Source organism: Ambystoma mexicanum, chromosome 2q, assembly GCF_040938575.1.
Source record: "Ambystoma mexicanum isolate Mex_15411 chromosome 2q, UKY_AmexF1_1, whole genome shotgun sequence".
Taxonomy (NCBI): Eukaryota; Metazoa; Chordata; class Amphibia; order Caudata; family Ambystomatidae; genus Ambystoma; species Ambystoma mexicanum.
The window spans coordinates 1,171,935,164-1,171,954,160 of NC_090924.1; the positions used below are offsets into that span (position 1 = coordinate 1,171,935,164).

General features: G+C 42.6%; 1 protein-coding gene across 4 annotated transcripts in view; it reads right to left on the bottom strand.

Moving 5' to 3' along the window:
- Positions 1-18,997, bottom strand: part of PPP1R9A (protein phosphatase 1 regulatory subunit 9A) — a 2,290,846-nt gene that overhangs the window by 494,254 nt on the left and 1,777,595 nt on the right. For all 4 annotated transcript variants that reach the window (XM_069648563.1, XM_069648562.1, XM_069648561.1 and 1 more), the window contains exons 9-10: positions 11,321-11,550; positions 10,529-10,625 (exon numbers count right to left, since the gene is read on the bottom strand). In XM_069648563.1, the coding sequence (XP_069504664.1) occupies positions 10,529-10,625; positions 11,321-11,550 (327 nt within the window). The remainder of the gene's footprint in view (positions 1-10,528; positions 10,626-11,320; positions 11,551-18,997) is intronic.

Below are 18,997 nucleotides of genomic sequence, written 5' to 3' on the forward strand. Positions count from 1 at the left end.
AAGAAGCCGAAGAGGGAGAAGCCGAGCCGACCTGCCAAGACGACACCACCGGTGAAGCCCTGCAGAACCGTCTCACCACTTTTCCCGACGACAGAGGAGATCTCCCGCCGGAGAGTCTTCTTCCCTTAACTGGTGGGGACAACCAGTTGCTGCCTTCTTTTCGCCGTCCCGAAGCATCTCGTGGCCGCCTTGCCTGTGCCAAGCACCCCGGCAACCGGGATACCACTTTTTACCTCAACCGCGAAAGAGGGGTAAAAATCCTTTGTGACCGGAGAACTCCACGGCTGGCCTCATCCCTGGTAGTGCAACGACCTGCAGCCTTCCTCCCCGTCGAGATCACCTCTTCCTCGGGACGACGCCGCGACTTGCACCCACTACCAGGAACGACTACCACCGCTGGAGGAATCTTTCCACGTTTAAAGGTACTGTGATCCGCCCGGCCTCCCTTGCCACCGATTGTACGGGGTAGATTTAGCCCTCGGCTCTCGAACCTGGGTAGGCCTGGGTCACCCTAACTAAACTTTTCAGAACCGTAGTAAAACCTTTTCTCTCACCTGCAAAGACTGAGGACATTGTGTGATCTTGGGCACATTTTTCGCCTGGCTCCCTCTAAAGCGGGCCCCGAACTAATTCTCCTGGTTCCACCATTGACTGCCTTTGCTAACCTTATGTGAAAAGTGTTTTACCTTACTGCTCTCTTTATTTCTGCCTTTTCCCTCCCTTTTGGTAATACTTGTTGGAGTGTCATCTAACGTTAAGCGCTCACCTCTGTTTGGAAATAAGTGGTGTTAACTTAGAATTGTCCAACAAATGATTAGGGATGTACATATGAGTAATAGTAACTGTGTTTGACTTTCTTATCTTTTCTAGTGTGCTAGTGTAATTTATGAGTGTACCTTTAATAAATAAGTCTATACTTTTACTCCTAGCTCTGGTTAGTGTTTGCTTGTGCTACTGTGCCTCTGTACCTATTCTGTATCCTCTGTATACTGCCTAACTCTTCTTGAGGGAAGTCTGGCTGCTCAGCCACAGCTACCACAGTGAATCTGTGCGGTGCGGACTGCTACCAAGTGGGTTTACTGCCAACACCTGTAGTCTTAAATCTTTTGCAGTGGTCCCAGAGGGAACTGCACAGGTTTCTGCAAACAACTTCCATTCTTATGAGTTCTATTGGCAGCGAATTCGGAAGGCGTAAAATCTTCTTCCAGAAGTAGGATTCACATAGGTTCCAAACTTCCCATCTCAAGGCTAGAAGAGCCTCCGCTTCATACGTAATTACGGCCACCACCTTTTGTTTATAAAACGTTGTTATGGGCGTCAAGGAGAACTTCCCATACCTTCGATGTATAAGTATTCCTTGGTTGGTCAGGGTCATTAGTTTTTCTCAGATCATTGCGCAGTGCGCCTTTTCATCGCGGTTTTTATTTATCCTTATCCCAAGATATATGGTAGTATCGACCACTTCAAGTTTTTCCTTCTCTAGCGACCAAGTCTGAAGTTTCCCCGTCGGTTTTCTTCCCCGGCATGACCTCATGATTAGTACCATGGATTTCTTGATGGTTATTTTCATGTCGTTGTCTTTTAGGTATTTGTTAAAGGCCTCTATCCGTCGCTGCAATCCTATTGGCGTTTGGTCGGCCAATACAGCGTCATTCGCATACAGCATCCACGGTACCTCAGTTCCATTTACCTTAGGTGGAAAAGCACGGATCTGATCTTGCGTGTTTTTCATGTCCGCCATATATAAAACAAAGAGAAAGGGGGCTAGGGCACATCCCTGTTTAATTCCACGGGAGGTTTTGATCTTTCCGGATAGCCCTCCATTGGTTGTAGTTTGGATCTGAATTGAGGTGTCAGTATATAAAGCTTGGATGGCTTCTAGCAGATCCGTCGGGCACCCCCAGTTCTTCATTTTTTCCCACAGACACTCTCTGTTTTTTCCCACCGAATGCCTGTTCGAGGTCAATAAAGGCCAGGCACGTCGTTGTTTTCCCTTCCAGGGCCTTTGCCTTCATCAGGTTGATCAGGAACAGGTTAAGGGCAATACCTATGCCACTAATGAATGCTGTTTGTCTCTCGTCCAGGATTTTGGCCTGAGTTGGCAATTTGTTTAGGTCTCTTAGCGGGATGGACGCAAATAACTTGCCAATTGAATCTAGCAAGGCTATTGGCCTATAATTTCTAGGGTTTCCTCGGTCTCCCTTTTTGTAAATTGGCACGATGTAAGCCTCTGTCCAGGAGATTGGATTTGTCTTGCTTGTTTTATTTGTTGGAATAGTGCGTATATTAGGTACGACTAGGCTTCACAGTTTTCTTTCAGCATTTTGTTCGAAATACCATCTGGGCCTGCTGCCCTAGAGGTGCTAAGTTTTTGATTAGTATTACTATGTCCTCTCTGTCAAATTCTAGAGCCCCTGGAGTAACCTCAGGACTCTTCTCTGGGGCCTTTTCCTGATCTTTCCCTTCATACAATAGGGTATAATGGTGAAACCAGTTTTTCTCCGAGACTTGGTTAACCCCTATTGCCGATTGGTTCAAGTCTCTGTTGTTTATTAGGTCCCACATGCTTCTTGTGTTATTTGTTGAAATTGCGGCTAACATTTTCTCTGCATCTCTTTGTGTTCTCTGATAACATGTTGAGCGACGCCAGTTTTTGTATGTTTACCGACACTTCTTCAGAAGTTCACATTTTTCTTCTGGGTTGGCCTTTTTTATGCGTGTAAGATCCGCTCTATATTGTTTTCTTCTGGCCACTAATAGATCATCATAGGCATGTTTCCTTTGAATTTTTTTCCCTTTGTTAGGATCATGCTTGACCTCAACGGCTTCAAGCAACCATTTATACTCAACCACCTCCTCACCATTCTCTATGGCTTTTGTATAATCTTGTACCAGTTTTGGTATAACCTGGTTTTTAAGTCTCAATCGGTTTCTTCCCCACGACACCTCCGTTTCCATCATTCTTTTTCTCCCTGGGGTTGATCTTATTTCCCAAGCGAGTTCTGTTTCCAGCAGGCTGTGGTCACTGTTCGCTTGCCTTGTTATCGTAAATGAATTTATCCAAGCAAGAGTGTTTGCTCCTACGAAACAGTAATCCAGACATGCTCCTGAGTTTCCACTGTGCCATGTATTCGCACCAGTTAGGTCTCCTGCTGTCTGGCTATTTAGCATCCTCATGTCTCGGATTCTCATTTCCTCCATCCATTTTTGTTCTTTCCCTAATAGATGTTCTGTCTCTTTGATTTTGCCCTCCTTATCCAACAGTTTAATGTTTAAGTCCACATTAAGGAGTATCAGCTGGTCTTTTCCCTCAATCATGGACTTATCGATGATATTCATGATTGATTTTAGATAGGCCTCCTGCTTCGGCATGTTTTCGCTCCAATAGGTGTTGATCAGGATCATCTTTGCTGGATCTTCTTTTTCCTCAGCTTTAAGTGCTATTTTCAGTATTTGCATGTAGGGGTTTGGAATATGGTGTTCTAGCACTTGTAAAGGGCTATCCAATTTCTTTAAAATCATAAGGCCCGCGAATGGCCTTCCTTTTGGACCCTTTCTGACCGGGTTGATATAGACTTCATAACCCTCGCACACTGGTGGCTCGCGCAGCCAAGATTCCTGAATAGAGATAAGGTCATATTTGCCCAGGAAACTACTGTCTTTAGAGAACAAATGTTTAAACCCTCTGGTGTTCTATGAGGCACAGTAGACGGGTCTTTGGATGCCCTCCTCGTTCTATTGTTTCTTCTTCATATTTAAAGAGCTAGCCATCCATGCCCAGTCGTTGGATTTTTTCCCACTTCATTCGGGTTTGTTTTGCCATTCCTTGGGTTCTCTGAATTGCCCACAGTAAACCTCAGGGTTTCCAATTTCTCATCACTTTTTTTTATTAAAGGCAGATTTTCCTTCTGTTTTTTTTTATTTTTTGTGTCTTCTTTTACATTTTCTCTTGATTCCTTTTTTGTATCATCTCCACGGATAGGTCTGATTTTTTTTTAGTACACTCCTTGTCGGAGTCTTTTTCCTTTTTGCGTACTGTCTTCTCCTCCTTGGGTTCATTTCCTTCCTTCATTTTTGCTTTTAGATTTTCTTGCGTGAAGTCATCATCCAGATTCTCTAATCAAAAGCCCTTCTTTATTAGGATTTCACTGGCCGCCAGCAATTTCTGCTTGATCTTGTTGGAAGTAAAATGTAATACCACTTGATCCATCTGCTGTTCCCTTGGGAATTCCACTATTTTTATGTCATCAGTTGATATCGTGCGTAGGGCTTAGGTTTGATTGCAGAGGGTCATTGCATAGCTCCTGTTTAACACCGCCCTTCTTGGGCCATTTGATGTTGTTTCTAATTTTAGATAGCACCCTGTAGGTTGGATAGGATTCCTGGGAATTGGCCGTGGCGACGCTTGCCTTTTCTTGACTTCAGTGTGCTCTCTTTCTCTGTTGTTACTTTTTGGTTTAGATAAGAGCTTCCCTTGTTGATTTTGGGCATTCATCTCTTTATTGGCCTGCTCCTTCCTTTTTTGTTCCAGAGTTTTGAACTCTCTTTCATCCTCACTGATGGATTCTCTTTTCAAAGAGTCAATTCTTTTCCCTAACTCCTTGATAGACTTTGGCAGCTTCTCTCTTTGGGGTTTCTGCGTCTTTTGACCTGTTGGATTTATACCCGGTTCGACGGTTTCCCAGTTGTCAATGGTTTGCCACTCAGATAGACTGATGCTATCCTATTCTTCCTCTTCTCTGTTTTTATCCATAAATTCAATGCAATCACTTAGATCTGCTGGTTGCTCCGAATCTTCCCATGTTTTCTCTTTTGTTGTTTCCCTGTTTTTAACTTCCATTTCCCCATCATCCTCTATGCTGTCCAAATCACACACTGCCAGTTCTCTTCTGGGCTTCTTCGCACACTGTATGCTTTCTCTTCTGGGCGCTGTTCTCAGATTCCTCACAAAAGCTCTTGAGCCATTGACCTTCTGTATTAGGACTTCGTTTTTTGTTTTTTTTCCATTTTCAGTTTTTTTCTTAGTTACCTCCTTCACCTTCTGATGATCCTGGTCCTTAGAGACACCGCTTGCAAAGATGGCACAGTTGGATTGCTGCGGCTTAGATGTTAGGTCACGGCTAACCTCCCCCTTTTTCCCGGGGAGATCAAGATCACATCTTCAGGTGTTAAATCTATTTTTTTGTGGTGGATACCGTCACCTTGTTTTAGTTTCATTGGGCCCTTTCCTCCTTTTGGTTTTCCTCCCAACTGGTCCCAATCGTTTTTCTGTTCATGCAAGCTTCTCATTCATTTGCAGTCTTCGAGGACTGCCTCCATCAGTAGTGATTTATCATTGGCATCCTTTCTTGCTAATTCACGGAGGCGGTTTTGCCAGAGGTGCGTTTGTTCTGCTTCTTTGTTCATTCGTATTTCCAATCCCTGCAGAGACGATTCCATATGCATGTTTGCCTCTTTGATTTGCGTATTGGTGGTGGTTACTTCTTGCACGGAGTCTTTGATCACCTCATAGAGTTTTAAGAATGGTGCCAATGTGATATTTAGCGAAGCCATGATCACTTTTTGGATATGGTCAGTGTCCTTTTCTCTCTCAATTTTACATGCATCATTGTTTGTGAGATTAATTCTTTCGCTAGTTCACCTGAGCGCAGGTTTACGTCTTCAACGATTGATGTTTGTGTCATTTTCGTTGACGTTTTTCCTCACAGGCTGATGTTTGCGTTATTTTTGTTGATATTTGATCCCCCTGGGACTTTGTTGGAATTATGACAGGGGCCTCTTTCTCAAAGGACCTCCCTTTAGCTTGTTCTTTATCCAATGCTGCCATCTTCTCGTTTATAAGGGAGAAACTTTACCTTTTCTCTCTTTCAATTTTTCCTGTCAATATCATTATGTCTTGCATGATTTTATTTGCTAGACTTGAATTGCTCAGGCTTGCTGCTGGCGAATCTCGATTTCCATTATTTCTTAAGCTTCCTGATGAGTTTGCTCTCTCAGTTTGCTTCCGGGCTTGATTGGCACTCCGCTCGAAGGTGGGGGTCGTTCCAGTCATATCTTGAAGGGAGCTTGAAAGTAGACTTCCTTTTTCCCCTTGGTTTTTTGTAATTCTATCCATTTCTTCATTTTGGTGGCTTTTTTGGTAGCCTCTGTCCTTGTATCCTTGGTTCCGATTATCTTCCATGTATGGCTGAAAGATGTCCAATATTACTGGTGCTGCCTCCATGGGGCCTGATTGTTGGGCTTTTTCTCCCGTGGCAATAGTAGAGTCTTGTAGTGCTTTTTCCAGCTGACCCAGCTCAATCGCGTCCAACAAACCTGCATTTTCCCATAGGGCCTCTGAGGCTGTAGGTTCGCTTGGGATTTGATTCGGGGGTTTCTTCACACTATTGGGCTCACCAGTGGTTGTCTTTAAAACCTCCCTTAGTCTACTTTCAGCCACGTCATCTGCTGTACATTCAGGACAGTCAATCATTCCCTTGAGCAAGACAAGTATTGGCAGCATAAGACTTCCGGTTTGTTCGCCTTCTAACTTGACAAAAAGATGGTGCTCTCCACCGGGAGAGATAGAGGGTGAAGCAGGGCTGTGATTTTCCTCCCTCGCACCAACTTTGCTTCTTTGCTCTTTCTTCTCTGCCTCTAATCTAGAGGTATCTAGGGCTGTCTCAGATGATTCGCCCACGGCCGATCTAAACTGGCCCAAGCTTCTTTCGGGCTCCTTCAGGGGGGCAGAGCAGTCTCTCCGGGCATTTTCAACTGGATCACTAACACCCTGGAAGGCCACACTCCCCTGAGCCGAGTGGGCTTCAGATGTCTCAGACATGGTAGGGGCTGTGAGTGGTAGGCTTATGTTCTCAACTACAGTTGGTACAGTTCGGACAGTGGGTAGTTCAAGGGACTTTTGGGCCGGATCCAAATTGTTCTCAATTTCCAGCAGCGACAGTGGATTCTTATCAATTGCAATGTCTGCCCCCAACGAAAGGCTCTTTCGCTTTTTAGTGCAAAAAGGTAGGCGTGTCTGTTTTAAAATTGTTAATTTCTGTGATTGGTCAGGGATCCCATTAGCCTCAGGGAGTGAGGTAAATCTTTGCCTTACCTGAAGGCGGGTTCTCAGTCCCGTTGACGGCAGTTCCATAGGGGTGGGGGCAGTTTTCATTCTGGCGTGCAGCTCCTCATAGTGCTGGCTTGTTGTTTTTTTCCGGTCAAATAGACTGCCCTCTGCCAGCAAGATGGGTTTCTGGCAAAGCCACAGCAAGCAGCCAAACAGCACAACAGCAGGGAAATCTCGGGCTTAGCGCCGCAAGGGTGCCTGGGAGAATGTTAAATGGCCCTTCCTGTAGGCAGAGCCCGTGGCAGGGGGCGGACAGGGTGCGGGGTCAATCAGCGCTACGGCGCTCTTTTTCTTTCCAACTCCTTCGTTTTGTGCAAATGACACCTTGTTCCCTCACACCTCCAAACAGCTGACAGGGAGCTGGATAGGGATCGCAGCTACAGTACAACAGCAGGGAAATCCACCAAAACGACGCCCTTTGCGCGCTCTGGCTTAGGGCCGCAAGGGTGCCTGGGAGAATGTTAAATGGCCCTTCCTGTAGGTTGCGCCCGTGGCAGGGGGGGCCAATCAGCGCTACAGCGCTCTTTTTCTTTCCAACTCCTTTGTTTTGTGTAAATGACACCTTGTTCCCTCACACCTCCAAACAGCTGACAGGGAGCTGGAGAGGGACTGCAGCCACAGCACAACAGCAGGGAAATCCACCAAAACGATGCCCTTTGCGCGCTCAGGGTTAGCACAGAAAATTACAGCAAGTAAAAGCAGTAACAGTCTGGTGTCAAAGACTATATAAAAATACACTATTCCTTCATTATTGCAGAGAGAATATATAGGCCATATTTCAGATCTAGTCTGCAAAGATAATCTTGTTTTCTAAAACAAAGGTGTTCATGAACATTTTTTTGATTTTTAATACACTCTTAATATGGCATGAGTGGGAACAAATGAATAGCAAGAGTTATGATACATGCAGATAAAACCTTCAATAAAGATTGAAGGGAATTCTTTTGTTGGCTTATGTCAAACATTGTCTTTTCTGAACACTTTCTCAATTAAATCCAGGTATTATACAGTAGACCCAAAGCAAAAATAAAAATAAATGTAGATTTCAGAGAAGAATATCAGATATGTAAAGGGAAAAGGTAGGGCAGTCTACTTAGACTTTGCCTTTATGTTCTATATACGAAACCTGTAGCTGTCAAGATTAAGAATTCCTGTGATATTAGGCTCCCAACACTTAATGGTTTCAGTATATCTGGGTAGCCTGGAATCTGCCCTGAAAGACATCTTTGCTCACGATGTGTTAGTGAAACTGACAAATTAAACGTTAGTCGTTAACATTGGGCACAAATAAAATTTTGTTAAATACCAAGTAAAGTATCTATGGATTGAATTACCATGAATTGAAAAGAAATGTTTTGATTAAACTTTGAAGATAAACTAGGAACAGTAATAAAGGTGGTATTCAATGTTACTAATTCCCTAGGTCTTTCACAAATAGGTCACATAAAATTTACATAGATGTCCGGGATGCCAAAGCTACTATTCCTTTTTGAATCCACTAATGTTGAAGTGGCAAGGGATTATTTTCAATAGTTGAAGAAAAGAATAACTAGATCTGCGTGGGGTTTTAAAAGGAAACTATATAAAGTATCAGAAACAAGTTGTCGCTAACTCTAAAGGAGGCTGGAAATGTCCAGTTGTTTAAAAAATTGTTAATTTCTCAGAATTAAAGATGATGGTGCCACTGAAGCCTTTGAATGAATGTAATATAATCTATCAACTATCAAAACATTCATTCAAAGAACATATTCTATAGGATGGCTCTATACATTCAACAATTCAAAATAATTCTAATAAAGTTAAAGACTACCAAATATTTTGCTTGGATCTGGTTAACTATATAGGGCCCCATTGTTCAACTGGCCAAAATGAGTAGATGTACTCCATTTTGGAATAGATACATTTTTGGTCTAAAATTTAATTTAGATTAACAAAGATAGATCAATTGGATTCTGAGGAAAACAATTTTTTTAAGACTATGAGAATCTAAGAGAAACATTTCCTATCAGCAACCATCAAAATGTCCAACTTGATCTTGTTTTGAAGAGGCAATAGAATATTTGAATGTTAACGTAGATACTGTAGAGAAAAAAAATAAAATTTTCTGAAAACAAAGAATTTTATCTCTCAATACGATAACTTGTTTTGTCAACACATGTAGTAAAATGACAATACAGATTAAAGATGGACAGTTGGAATTGAAAAACCTGGTAAGGAGCTGTGAGACACAATCTAGTGAATATCTCGATACTAGTCTTAGATCATCTTAGATGCAGATACATTATTAATATACCAGATAGAGGCAATACTATATCATGGAAATGCTATTTAAATGAAAATGTATAAAAGATTATACATATTTTAGTGGTACAAGACATATTGCAACCTTGAGTCACAATTTAAAAGTTTGTCCAGAGTTAAGGTTGTTCTGTCATGTGCTTCAAAAGCAAATAAAAACAAGAATCCAAACAAGATGGCCCTGTTTCTGATATAAATACTTCTAAGGTACTGAACAAGATGCCAATCTACAGATTTCTGCATCCGAGAAAATCTTGGTATCGCAGGTAGACAATGCCTTTTCAGAGACATGGACTGATGGTATGCTTCCAAAAATGTCTGACTGGTGAGTGTATTCATCACAAGCTGTGAGTATGGAAAAATCGATCAGAAGCAAGTACAGAGTAGAGAATCGGGAAATTATTTTGACTCAGCAACATACAACAAATCCACCAAACCAGTCAAGGTTTTCTTTTTGACGAATATCGTAAAACATTATTTTGCATGTGTGAGTAAAATAGAGCAAATTAGTGATTCTGGATCGTATTTTTAAAACTATTAAGGTTGTGACTAATATAATTTGGAGGAAAGATATTTTTTTGCATAACTTGAGATAAACATGGCAAGTAAATCAACTTCATATATATTTATGAATGTAATCATTTGGAATCTGAGTACCTTGTGATTGAAGTTGCTTCTAATTCTCTGTTATACTTTAAAATGTGTGCAAATCAGTTTTGACAAATGCACTAATACACTGGAAGTGGTGGAGCAGAGGTAATCTGAGGGGAAAAAGAAAACATTGTGGCAACCATTTGGGGACACAGTGGCATGCTTTATACCAGTACAACTGCTCAGGTGACCTCTGACACCAAAAATGAGACATATTTATGAGTATGTTGCTTTTTACAAATGTTCTAGCGAGAAGGTTTATTTTCTTGTAGGATGAAACCTCTTCCGCACACCTGCTAGATTGACTGCAAGTGCAGTTTATCCAATTTCTTCACTCTGTGGCTATCAGGTGAAATAATGGATCACACCTCTTTCCACACATTTATGTTTTCTTAAGCTTTATCTTGTGGTGACAGTAGACATTTTTTATAAAGGCACAGAAACAGATAAAATGACTCTTATTTCACTCACTCGCATTTGGAGGTCCTGAACTTCAGCAAGATGCGACTTTTCCAATTCTTCCATTTTTTTCCTTTCTCCTTCCTGACGTTTCATGAAGTCAAGTTCTCTTTAAGAAAACAGAGGACAGCATCTTTCTATTACCTTCCTGTAGATACCATAGGTTAACACATGTTCAGTTCTGATGTAATGACCACAGATTCTTGTCAATGGCGCACAGTTTAGGCAGCTCCTCATTTAGAACAAAATTAAACAAACTCCAGTTGTCACCAGTGGGATTAACTAAATATATGTGAGAACATACATTTGTTTTATTTGGGTTTTATTTAGTACAAACCAAGCTATGAAGCAACATAACACAATACATGCCATTGAATGTAACATATGAGGTAAGGAGGCGATTACAATATGCAGCATTGAATGTTCGGGTGACGGGGTGGGATGTGATGCAGAAATGCAAAGAGCCTAGGTGGAACCTATGTACTGACTGAACAGTAGGGTCTTGAGTTCCCTCCCTACAATCATGTATGTAACTTTAATTGCATACAAATAAAGTACATACTGATTTCCTTTATTGATCAATATTCTGTTTTTCAATTGCACCATTGATAACTTGAGGGCCAGAATAACAGACATTTGAAGATCAGCATCTGTATCCCACAAAAAAGTGAAATTAATAGCAGTAGTTGGAAGGACACTGGTTGAAATGTCATGTGCACATACCTTAGAGTACTGGCTAGGCAATCAAAAATAAATGTATGTGTGACTGTCTAGGTAGGTGATTAGCCAAAGGAAGTTGCTTACTTTTGTTGAAAGTCCTTAATTAGTTTTTTTGCTTTGTTGTATTTCTTTTCCAGGGCCTGATACTGACTTTGGGTCTCTTTCAGGTGTTCATTCACTGTATGGCACAGAGTTTGGGCCTCGATCCAGTAGCTCTCAAGCTTCATCATTCTCTCCTTGTTCTCCTCAATGTTCTGCTGAAGTTGGTTCTTCTCAAGTTCCCACCTCACCTTCTCATTCTCTGCATTTTGAAGCTGTAGAAAAAAACGCTGCATGGTTAATCTCTGTCATCTAAAAAGGACAATGTAACATACAAGCTTTGAATGAATAGAAACATCTACGCTGTGTATGAATTGTAATCCTGAATGGAATCCTTAAAGAGACATAATACTTAAGTATCATCCCTGTATACCTGTACCATATAATGTCTATGTTTACTGCGATTTGGTCTAAATGGAGTAGCAAGGAGCTTGGGATAGCTTCCAAGGCCCCTTGCCAAGGGTCTTCTCTTCATAACTACCAGTACTTGGACGCATCTGGGATCCTTTGTATTGTCTTTGTTCAATTTAAAAGTTCATTTAGCACGCATCCTGTAAATGCCTTCCAAATCAAACATATGCAGTCCTGAGTTAGCCGTAAATATGAATTCGTCTTTGAGAAAATTGTCCTGCAATTGCATGAACATGCAGAATGGTAAATATGCAGCATGGTAATGCACTGGGTTTGGATGATGCCCTGGCTCAGTCCTTTGTTAATTTCCTGGAATTACAGGGGGTAGGTGTTAGGCAGAAACCTGTGCAGTTCCCTCTGGGACCACTGCAAAATATTTAGGACTACAGGTTTGGGGCAGTAAACCCACTTGGTAGCAGTCTGTACCACACAGATTCACTTGGTAGCTGTGGCTGAGCAGTCAGACTTCCCTCAAGAAGAGTTAGGCAGTATACAGAGTATTCACAATAGGTCAAGAGCACGCAATAGAACAAGTAAACACTGACCAGGCCTTGGTGTAAAAGAGATATAATTATTTATTTAAAACCACATCTAGAAAAACACACAGGCACTAATAGTAAGCAATTCAAAAACACGGTCACTAAAAGATATACACTCCCTTAAAAGAATATTAGACAAGTCTTAAGTAAAGCCCCACTTATTTTCAGACAGTGGTGAGCGCTTAACGTAGATGGCACTCTAATAGTTCGTTTTAAAAAGGGAGAGAAAAGCAGAGAACAAATTGAAACAGATCACAACACTTTTTCAAGAACACAAGAGAGGAAGGCAAGGTAAAAACCGTGAAGTTAGAGTTCAAGAGGCCGGATCCACTTTCAGAGGATCCAAACGAAATGTCTCCAAGGTCACACGGTTGCAGTGCACAAAAGTTTTGTAAAGGTTAAAAAAGGAGTTGGACCAAAGAAAGGGACCAGTTAGAGGGTCAAGGCGGCCAGCCCAGTCAAGAAGGTTAAGGAGTTATTATTACCTTGTAGCAATCTTTAGAAAGGGAGGCCTGGCGGACACAGTACCTTAAAGTGGTGAGAACGCTCCAGCGGGGGCAGTTGTTCCTGGCAGCGGGTGCAAGTCGGTGCTTCGTCCGGGGGAAGAGAGGATCTCATTGTGGAGGAAGACAGGAGTCCGTTGCACTGCCAGGGAAGAAACCAGCCGCGGAGTTTCTCAGGTACAAGGAGCGGTCCGGTGATTTGCGGTTCAGTGGTGAGTGGCTATCCGGCTGCCGGGGTGCTTGGCATGGGCAGTTTGACCACAAACCGGGCTGTGGTGCGAAGAAAGAAAGGAAAACTGGTTGTGCCCACTAGTCAGGGGAAGAAGCCTCTCCAGCCGGGGAGATCGTCTCTGTCGTCGGGAAGTGGTCAGTTCTGCAGGGCTCCACCGGTGGTGTCGTCGTGGTAGGTCGGCTCAGCTTCTCCCTCGTCGGATTCTCAGGTCCTGTGGCGACTTCTGAAGTTCCAGTCCCCAAAGCCCTGCTTTTATGCAGAAAACCCCCATTCACTCAGCCTAGCTGTCACTCAAACATGCTAAGTGGTGAGCCGGCCGGCTCACTACTTGGGCCAATCAGACAGTGATTGGGCCAATCGCAAGAGTGCAACCTGAGTTACCAAGGTAACTCGGTCAAGGTTGCCTAAACCCCCTCCCACACCCCCTGGTGTACCCAGACAGAGTGGCACCACATTTGGAGGCTTCTGTGGAGAAGCCCGCCAAAAAAGTGGAACAAAGAGCTCGACTTGGGTTGGAGTCACAGAAGAGAACACAAACGCCATTTTTGAATCGAGTCTTGGCAAAAAATACCAACCGGAGAATTAATATCAATTAAATAAACCGGCGGTATGTTCGAGGCTATGAGAATTAAATAATTAAAGTTGGTAGCCTCGAACTATGGGAAAATCCCATAGGAAAATATTTGCGGTCGAATATAAAAAGTAGTTTCCACTGCCACCAGCCAAAACTCGATCAGGGGGGACGGAGACGTGCCCCCTCGACTAACAGACCCCGGGGCAATCGAATTGCCCTGACCAGTACTTCCACAATATCATGGTTTGTACTGGTTTCTGTTAATAATTTGGGACTAGTAAAGCCAATGGTGACTTTACATGCCCTGGGAGACAGTAGTCAGTCCCTGGGTATGGAGTCTATGGTGTAGTGTCACTATGACACCCCTGTGTTACTGCACGGAGGGTGCTGTGTAACACACATAGGAAAAACACATGAGACCCTATGGAGTAAAGGACCCCATAGCCCATAAAACACATTACCAGTCAAAGGAATACCATTAATCATGTCCAAGAGTGGGAGGAGAAGAGTCTCACTCTTGGCAGGAGGAAATAAACAAACTCCAGAAATACAGCAAAGCTGCTGGGGGACTCACTAGGTTAGGAAATTCAGCCTGAAGAGAGAATTCTCCCTAACAGTAGGGTCACACCGATTTGGCGGGGAAAGTGTGAGGAGAGTGGCAGACTACCTTCCATAATGAGTCCGGCCTTATCCACTGTGATCAATAAAAAAAAGGGGGACAGCAGGAAATGAGAGCTGATTTCAGGCAAATTTTCCTGCTAGATATTGATGATAAGAACAGACCTGAAACAATCCTGTTCAAAAACATATTCAAGAGGCAAGTCAGCCTTTTAAGGAATAGAGAACATTAGATGTCTAAACTTGTAACAGTAGTGCGCCTCTCTGCCTGGTCCATCTGCTGCAGTCTTACTGTATTCAGAAACAGTATTCAACAGGGCGGACCGATGGTTCTTGTGCTAAGCCTTAGAAGCATATAGATTCAACAGAGGCTTTGCAATGCTGGTGAAAACACTGAGAACCTCACCAGCGGGATGGGTCTCCATTAGGGCAACACATTAGTTGTTTAAAAACTGGAAATAGAAACAAGACAGCAGTGCTTGCTCAACCCACTGCTATTCACTTGGCAATACACATAATAGCTGCCGGCTTCCACGGATCCCACCTCAGGAGGATAACCTTGATGATAGGGAGCAAAGTGGCCCAAAATATGTGGATGACCCTTGGTCTTTATCTCACCTCTAGAGTCCAGCTTCCCAGAACTCATGACAACACTAAACACTTTTGGGACCCTCTTAGGGTACAACATTGTTAATAATTTGAAAGCCAGAATCCTTTATGCTGCCAAATATTTCATGGCTATACATATGGTAATCTTTTTATTAGCAAATGCATGATATCTTTTAGTTACTTATTTAAACACATGTTAAGGACACGAGGACGAAACTGCGTTTTTTGTTTTCTTAATAGCTTTTTTATTTTTCAAAGAATCCTGGAAATGTCCAGTACGAAGGGGACCATAACAAACACTCAAGATTTCAGCCAAATCCATCAAACGAGTCAAAGGTTATTAGCAATTAATTTTTCCGATTTCCTATGTAACATCGTTTTACCTTAACTATAGGGCAGCGACTGCCATCCTATAATATATATACATAAAAAAACAATTAAAGTGCAAGCAATATATGCATATATTTGATATCTAATACACTTCAATTTAATTAATCCCTTTAAATGGGCACATGTAAGCCAGACACGTGACTGGTGGGGGACATAATTTGGATGGACATGGAGACATAAATATTCAAAAACATGATCATGTGGCTATGTTTGGTAAATTATTTCTTTACCATCTGGTGAGAAAGAGATACAATGGTTTTATAACAGAATATATAGCTGGTAATCACAAACTGATCAGTAAATTATATCGAAAACCGACTAGCAGAAACTCAATTTTACAAGTAGCACATGCAGTCATATCAATAATCTCATACAAAGTATCTCATAAGGTGAATTTAAGAATAAGAGCAACTAAACACTAAATTTAGAAAGCAAGTGATTAATACATTCTGTGAAAGAGGCTGCTAAAACCAGCTAATTAAGTAGGCATTCTATAAAACAGATAACGGACCCAGGAATGACATACTAAAAACGAAAAAAAAATAAAATGAAACTTGCATGCAAATTTGCAACAAACAGTATGTGCTAGAGTAACGCTTTAAGGAATGAAGCCAGAAAACAAGCTATCACATGAGACAAGCAATTTGTTGTATATTTTCTTGAATGTACATTCATAAATAGTATGTTGCCAGGGTCCCAAGCGAGATGCTGGCAAGATAGTCAGGTTTTGAAATGTCTCCATAAACTGTCATGAGATCCCACAAAGAACCATAAATAAAAATTAGTTGAATTTGAATTTACCTCTCAGGGATTGCTTTGAGCTCCCGGGGAGCCCAGCCCAGTTTCCGGGTGTACAGAGGTGGCTTTGTTGTAGACATATGTCTTGTGTTAAACAGTCAATGGCTCTCATTACCATCAAGTGCTGTTGAGAGCCTAATATCCTGGTCCTTTCTTCTGTGCCTGAAGGGAGGGGACGCCTAGTTTTCTGGCTGCCACTTGTGGGCCTGCTGGTGTGGTATCATGGGCACGCTGGCTGGAATATGATGGGCTCTGTTGGGGAACTACAACTGTGGGCAGGATTAGATCCACCATTTTCTTCTTCAGTTGGAGGAGGCCCTCATTGTGGGTGCTGCCAGGGGCTCTGCTGTTGTGACGTGCTGTCATACTGCACCATACACCAATGGCTCTCTCTGAGGTCCTCAGATGGGTGAGGGCTTAAATATAAGTAAAATAGTGTTGGAAGTCTGACCAGGGTGTGATAATCTTGTAAGCTGATGTTAGATGACAAGGTGCTCAGTATATTATTGGATACCTGCTTAGTCATATATCATTTTGCCACGGAACATGTTTACAACCTTATTTCCCGGGAGATAGGTACTCTTTTCTGAACTATCATCAAGGGCAGCTCAGTAGGGCACATTATAAGTTATGATAAAAGGGTAAACTGTGATGTGACGTGCAGACTACCTTGAAGGTTGAACTATCTCTAATGAATGCAGGAGCCCATTTTGATTGCTGACACTGAACGAATGCAGGACTCCCTCAAAATGGACTATGCCAGTGGGTCTACTGATCATATTATGTTGCTTAAGTGGTTTGGTGATCAAACCATTCTGTTGATAGTGGCCACATCGAATGTACACATGGGCATGCTGGTTCCTCTGAGGCTTCAGAAGGAGTTGTAGGAAGAACGCAGAAATCTTGGTTTGGGATTCACCAAACAAATTAAGGGTTCAGAGTGTTTGCCACCAGTGGCCATTGTGCACAAACCAATCAATACCATTCGTATGTCAGCGTGATCTTAATTTATGCATATGGGTGAAAAGGCAACCTTTGCCTAACATCACAAAGTTGTTGAGGGATTATACAATTACTGCGCCCCGTTTACTGCGACCCCAAAAATGTCGACTTTTTTTATTTTCGACCCCCTTTTCACCCCATATATATGTGGAGAAATGGGTACAGTATATAATGGATGAAGTAGGGGCGCCGGGGGTCTGCGGCCGCATATATATCGGTGAAAAGGGAGATGAAATAAAAGAAAGTCTGCATTTTGGGGGGTCGGAGTAAACAGGGTGCAGTAATCACATAGATCCGTTGTTGATGACCAGGATAACAACCTGATGCTTTTTGATGTTCGACCTACCACCAAATAGCCCAGCATGAGTCCACAAAGTATTTTATATAATACGCCATGCCCCTTAGAGAATTCATATACTGCCAGGTGCCCATTGGCCTTGCCACGGCAGTTGTAGTGTTCCAGTGGCTCACGCAGGAGGTAGTGGGGGTATGAAGAGAGTATAATATGTCCAGGTCAATATCCTTATTTTGGGAGAAATGGAGAAAGTACAAAATTCCAGAGTCTATGGGGTGCATCCTCTTGGAGAAATGCCTTACACTCACTCTCAAAGTGTTGAGATGCAGGCACGCGAAGTGGCGTTTCTGGGACACTCTATAAGCAGGGAGGTCATGGGGTGCAGTCAACCAAAGAAGGAACTTGTGAAATGTGTCCTGTTAATGCCATCACCTGAAACCAAGGATCAAATGTGCTTCGTTTTCAGACATGCCACAGTGATCAAAATTTGGGAATGATTTTGTGGAGCTGATCAGATTCCACTTGGCGAAAAAGGTAGAAAGGCTATAATAGAAGCAGCGCCTACATGGACCATTTGTCACCCTCAAGGCATCATTTTTTTGAAATGTTTTAACATGAAGAACAGAATATTTGCCATGGTGGACACCAGCTAGCATGATCAAGGGGCTGTGCTACGCCAATACCATAAAGATGCTGTCGTGATCATCACTTTTGCCTCCCAGCCCATGAAGGCAGCAGAGCTCAATAATGCAACTATGGTGTGAGAGGCTCTAGCTGTCAGCTTGGCCATTCGTCACTTTTAATCTCTTGTTTGGGTGCTTCTCAACATCTTGAGACCTGCCCACAAGCCTAATGTGGTTATGTTGCCCACCAGGGGCAAGCACATAGCTTCCCCACTCATATGCAAATAGAGGGGTAGCTGCAGGAGTCCAATGCCAAGATACAACATATTCATGCAAATCAGAATATTGTTGTGGGATGCCTTTTAAGTTTGGCGGTGTTGGACGAGAGCTCTTGGGTTGAGGAGAGTGAAGATTGTGTTGTAAAGTATATGGTTGCATCTACACCTAGGGCTCTGGCCAAAGTAGAGTGGTTAGAGTAGAGTGAAAATGGTCAAGAACAAGTTGTATCTGGAAAGGTCTCTTCCGGGTGATGCAAACAGAATTTGGCAAGTACCTTTAAAATTAACAGAATCTATGGGAAGTACTGCTAGATGTGTCAATGCGGTCATACTCACAACCCTGAGGAGGAAGCTCATCCACATGGCCCACGAGGGACATTCTGGCAAAAGCCTCATGAATCATAGGTTAAAGTTATGTTATTGGTGACCAACTATGGGCACTGAGATAGAAGACCCCGTGAGGGATTGTCAACCATGCAGAGGTTCAGAGAAGACAAAAAAGCCTTCCGGACTGACCCTCACCAAGACAGGCATTCCAGGGAGGGCATAATGGTGCCTTTTGAGGTGTTAGGTACATACCCTGTTTGCTTACTGTTATTTGTGAAATACAAATCCAAGTGGTTACTGTGGGCGGCAAAGAAAGTCATACCCGAGGATCATCTTGTACCTTTTAAGAGGGAGGGAATTTCTCTGATTTTAGACACAGATAATGAAGTACGGGTTTGTTCTGATTAGAGGCGGGATTTTCCTCATTGTATTTGTTTAAAAAAATCCCATTGTATGAGGGCTT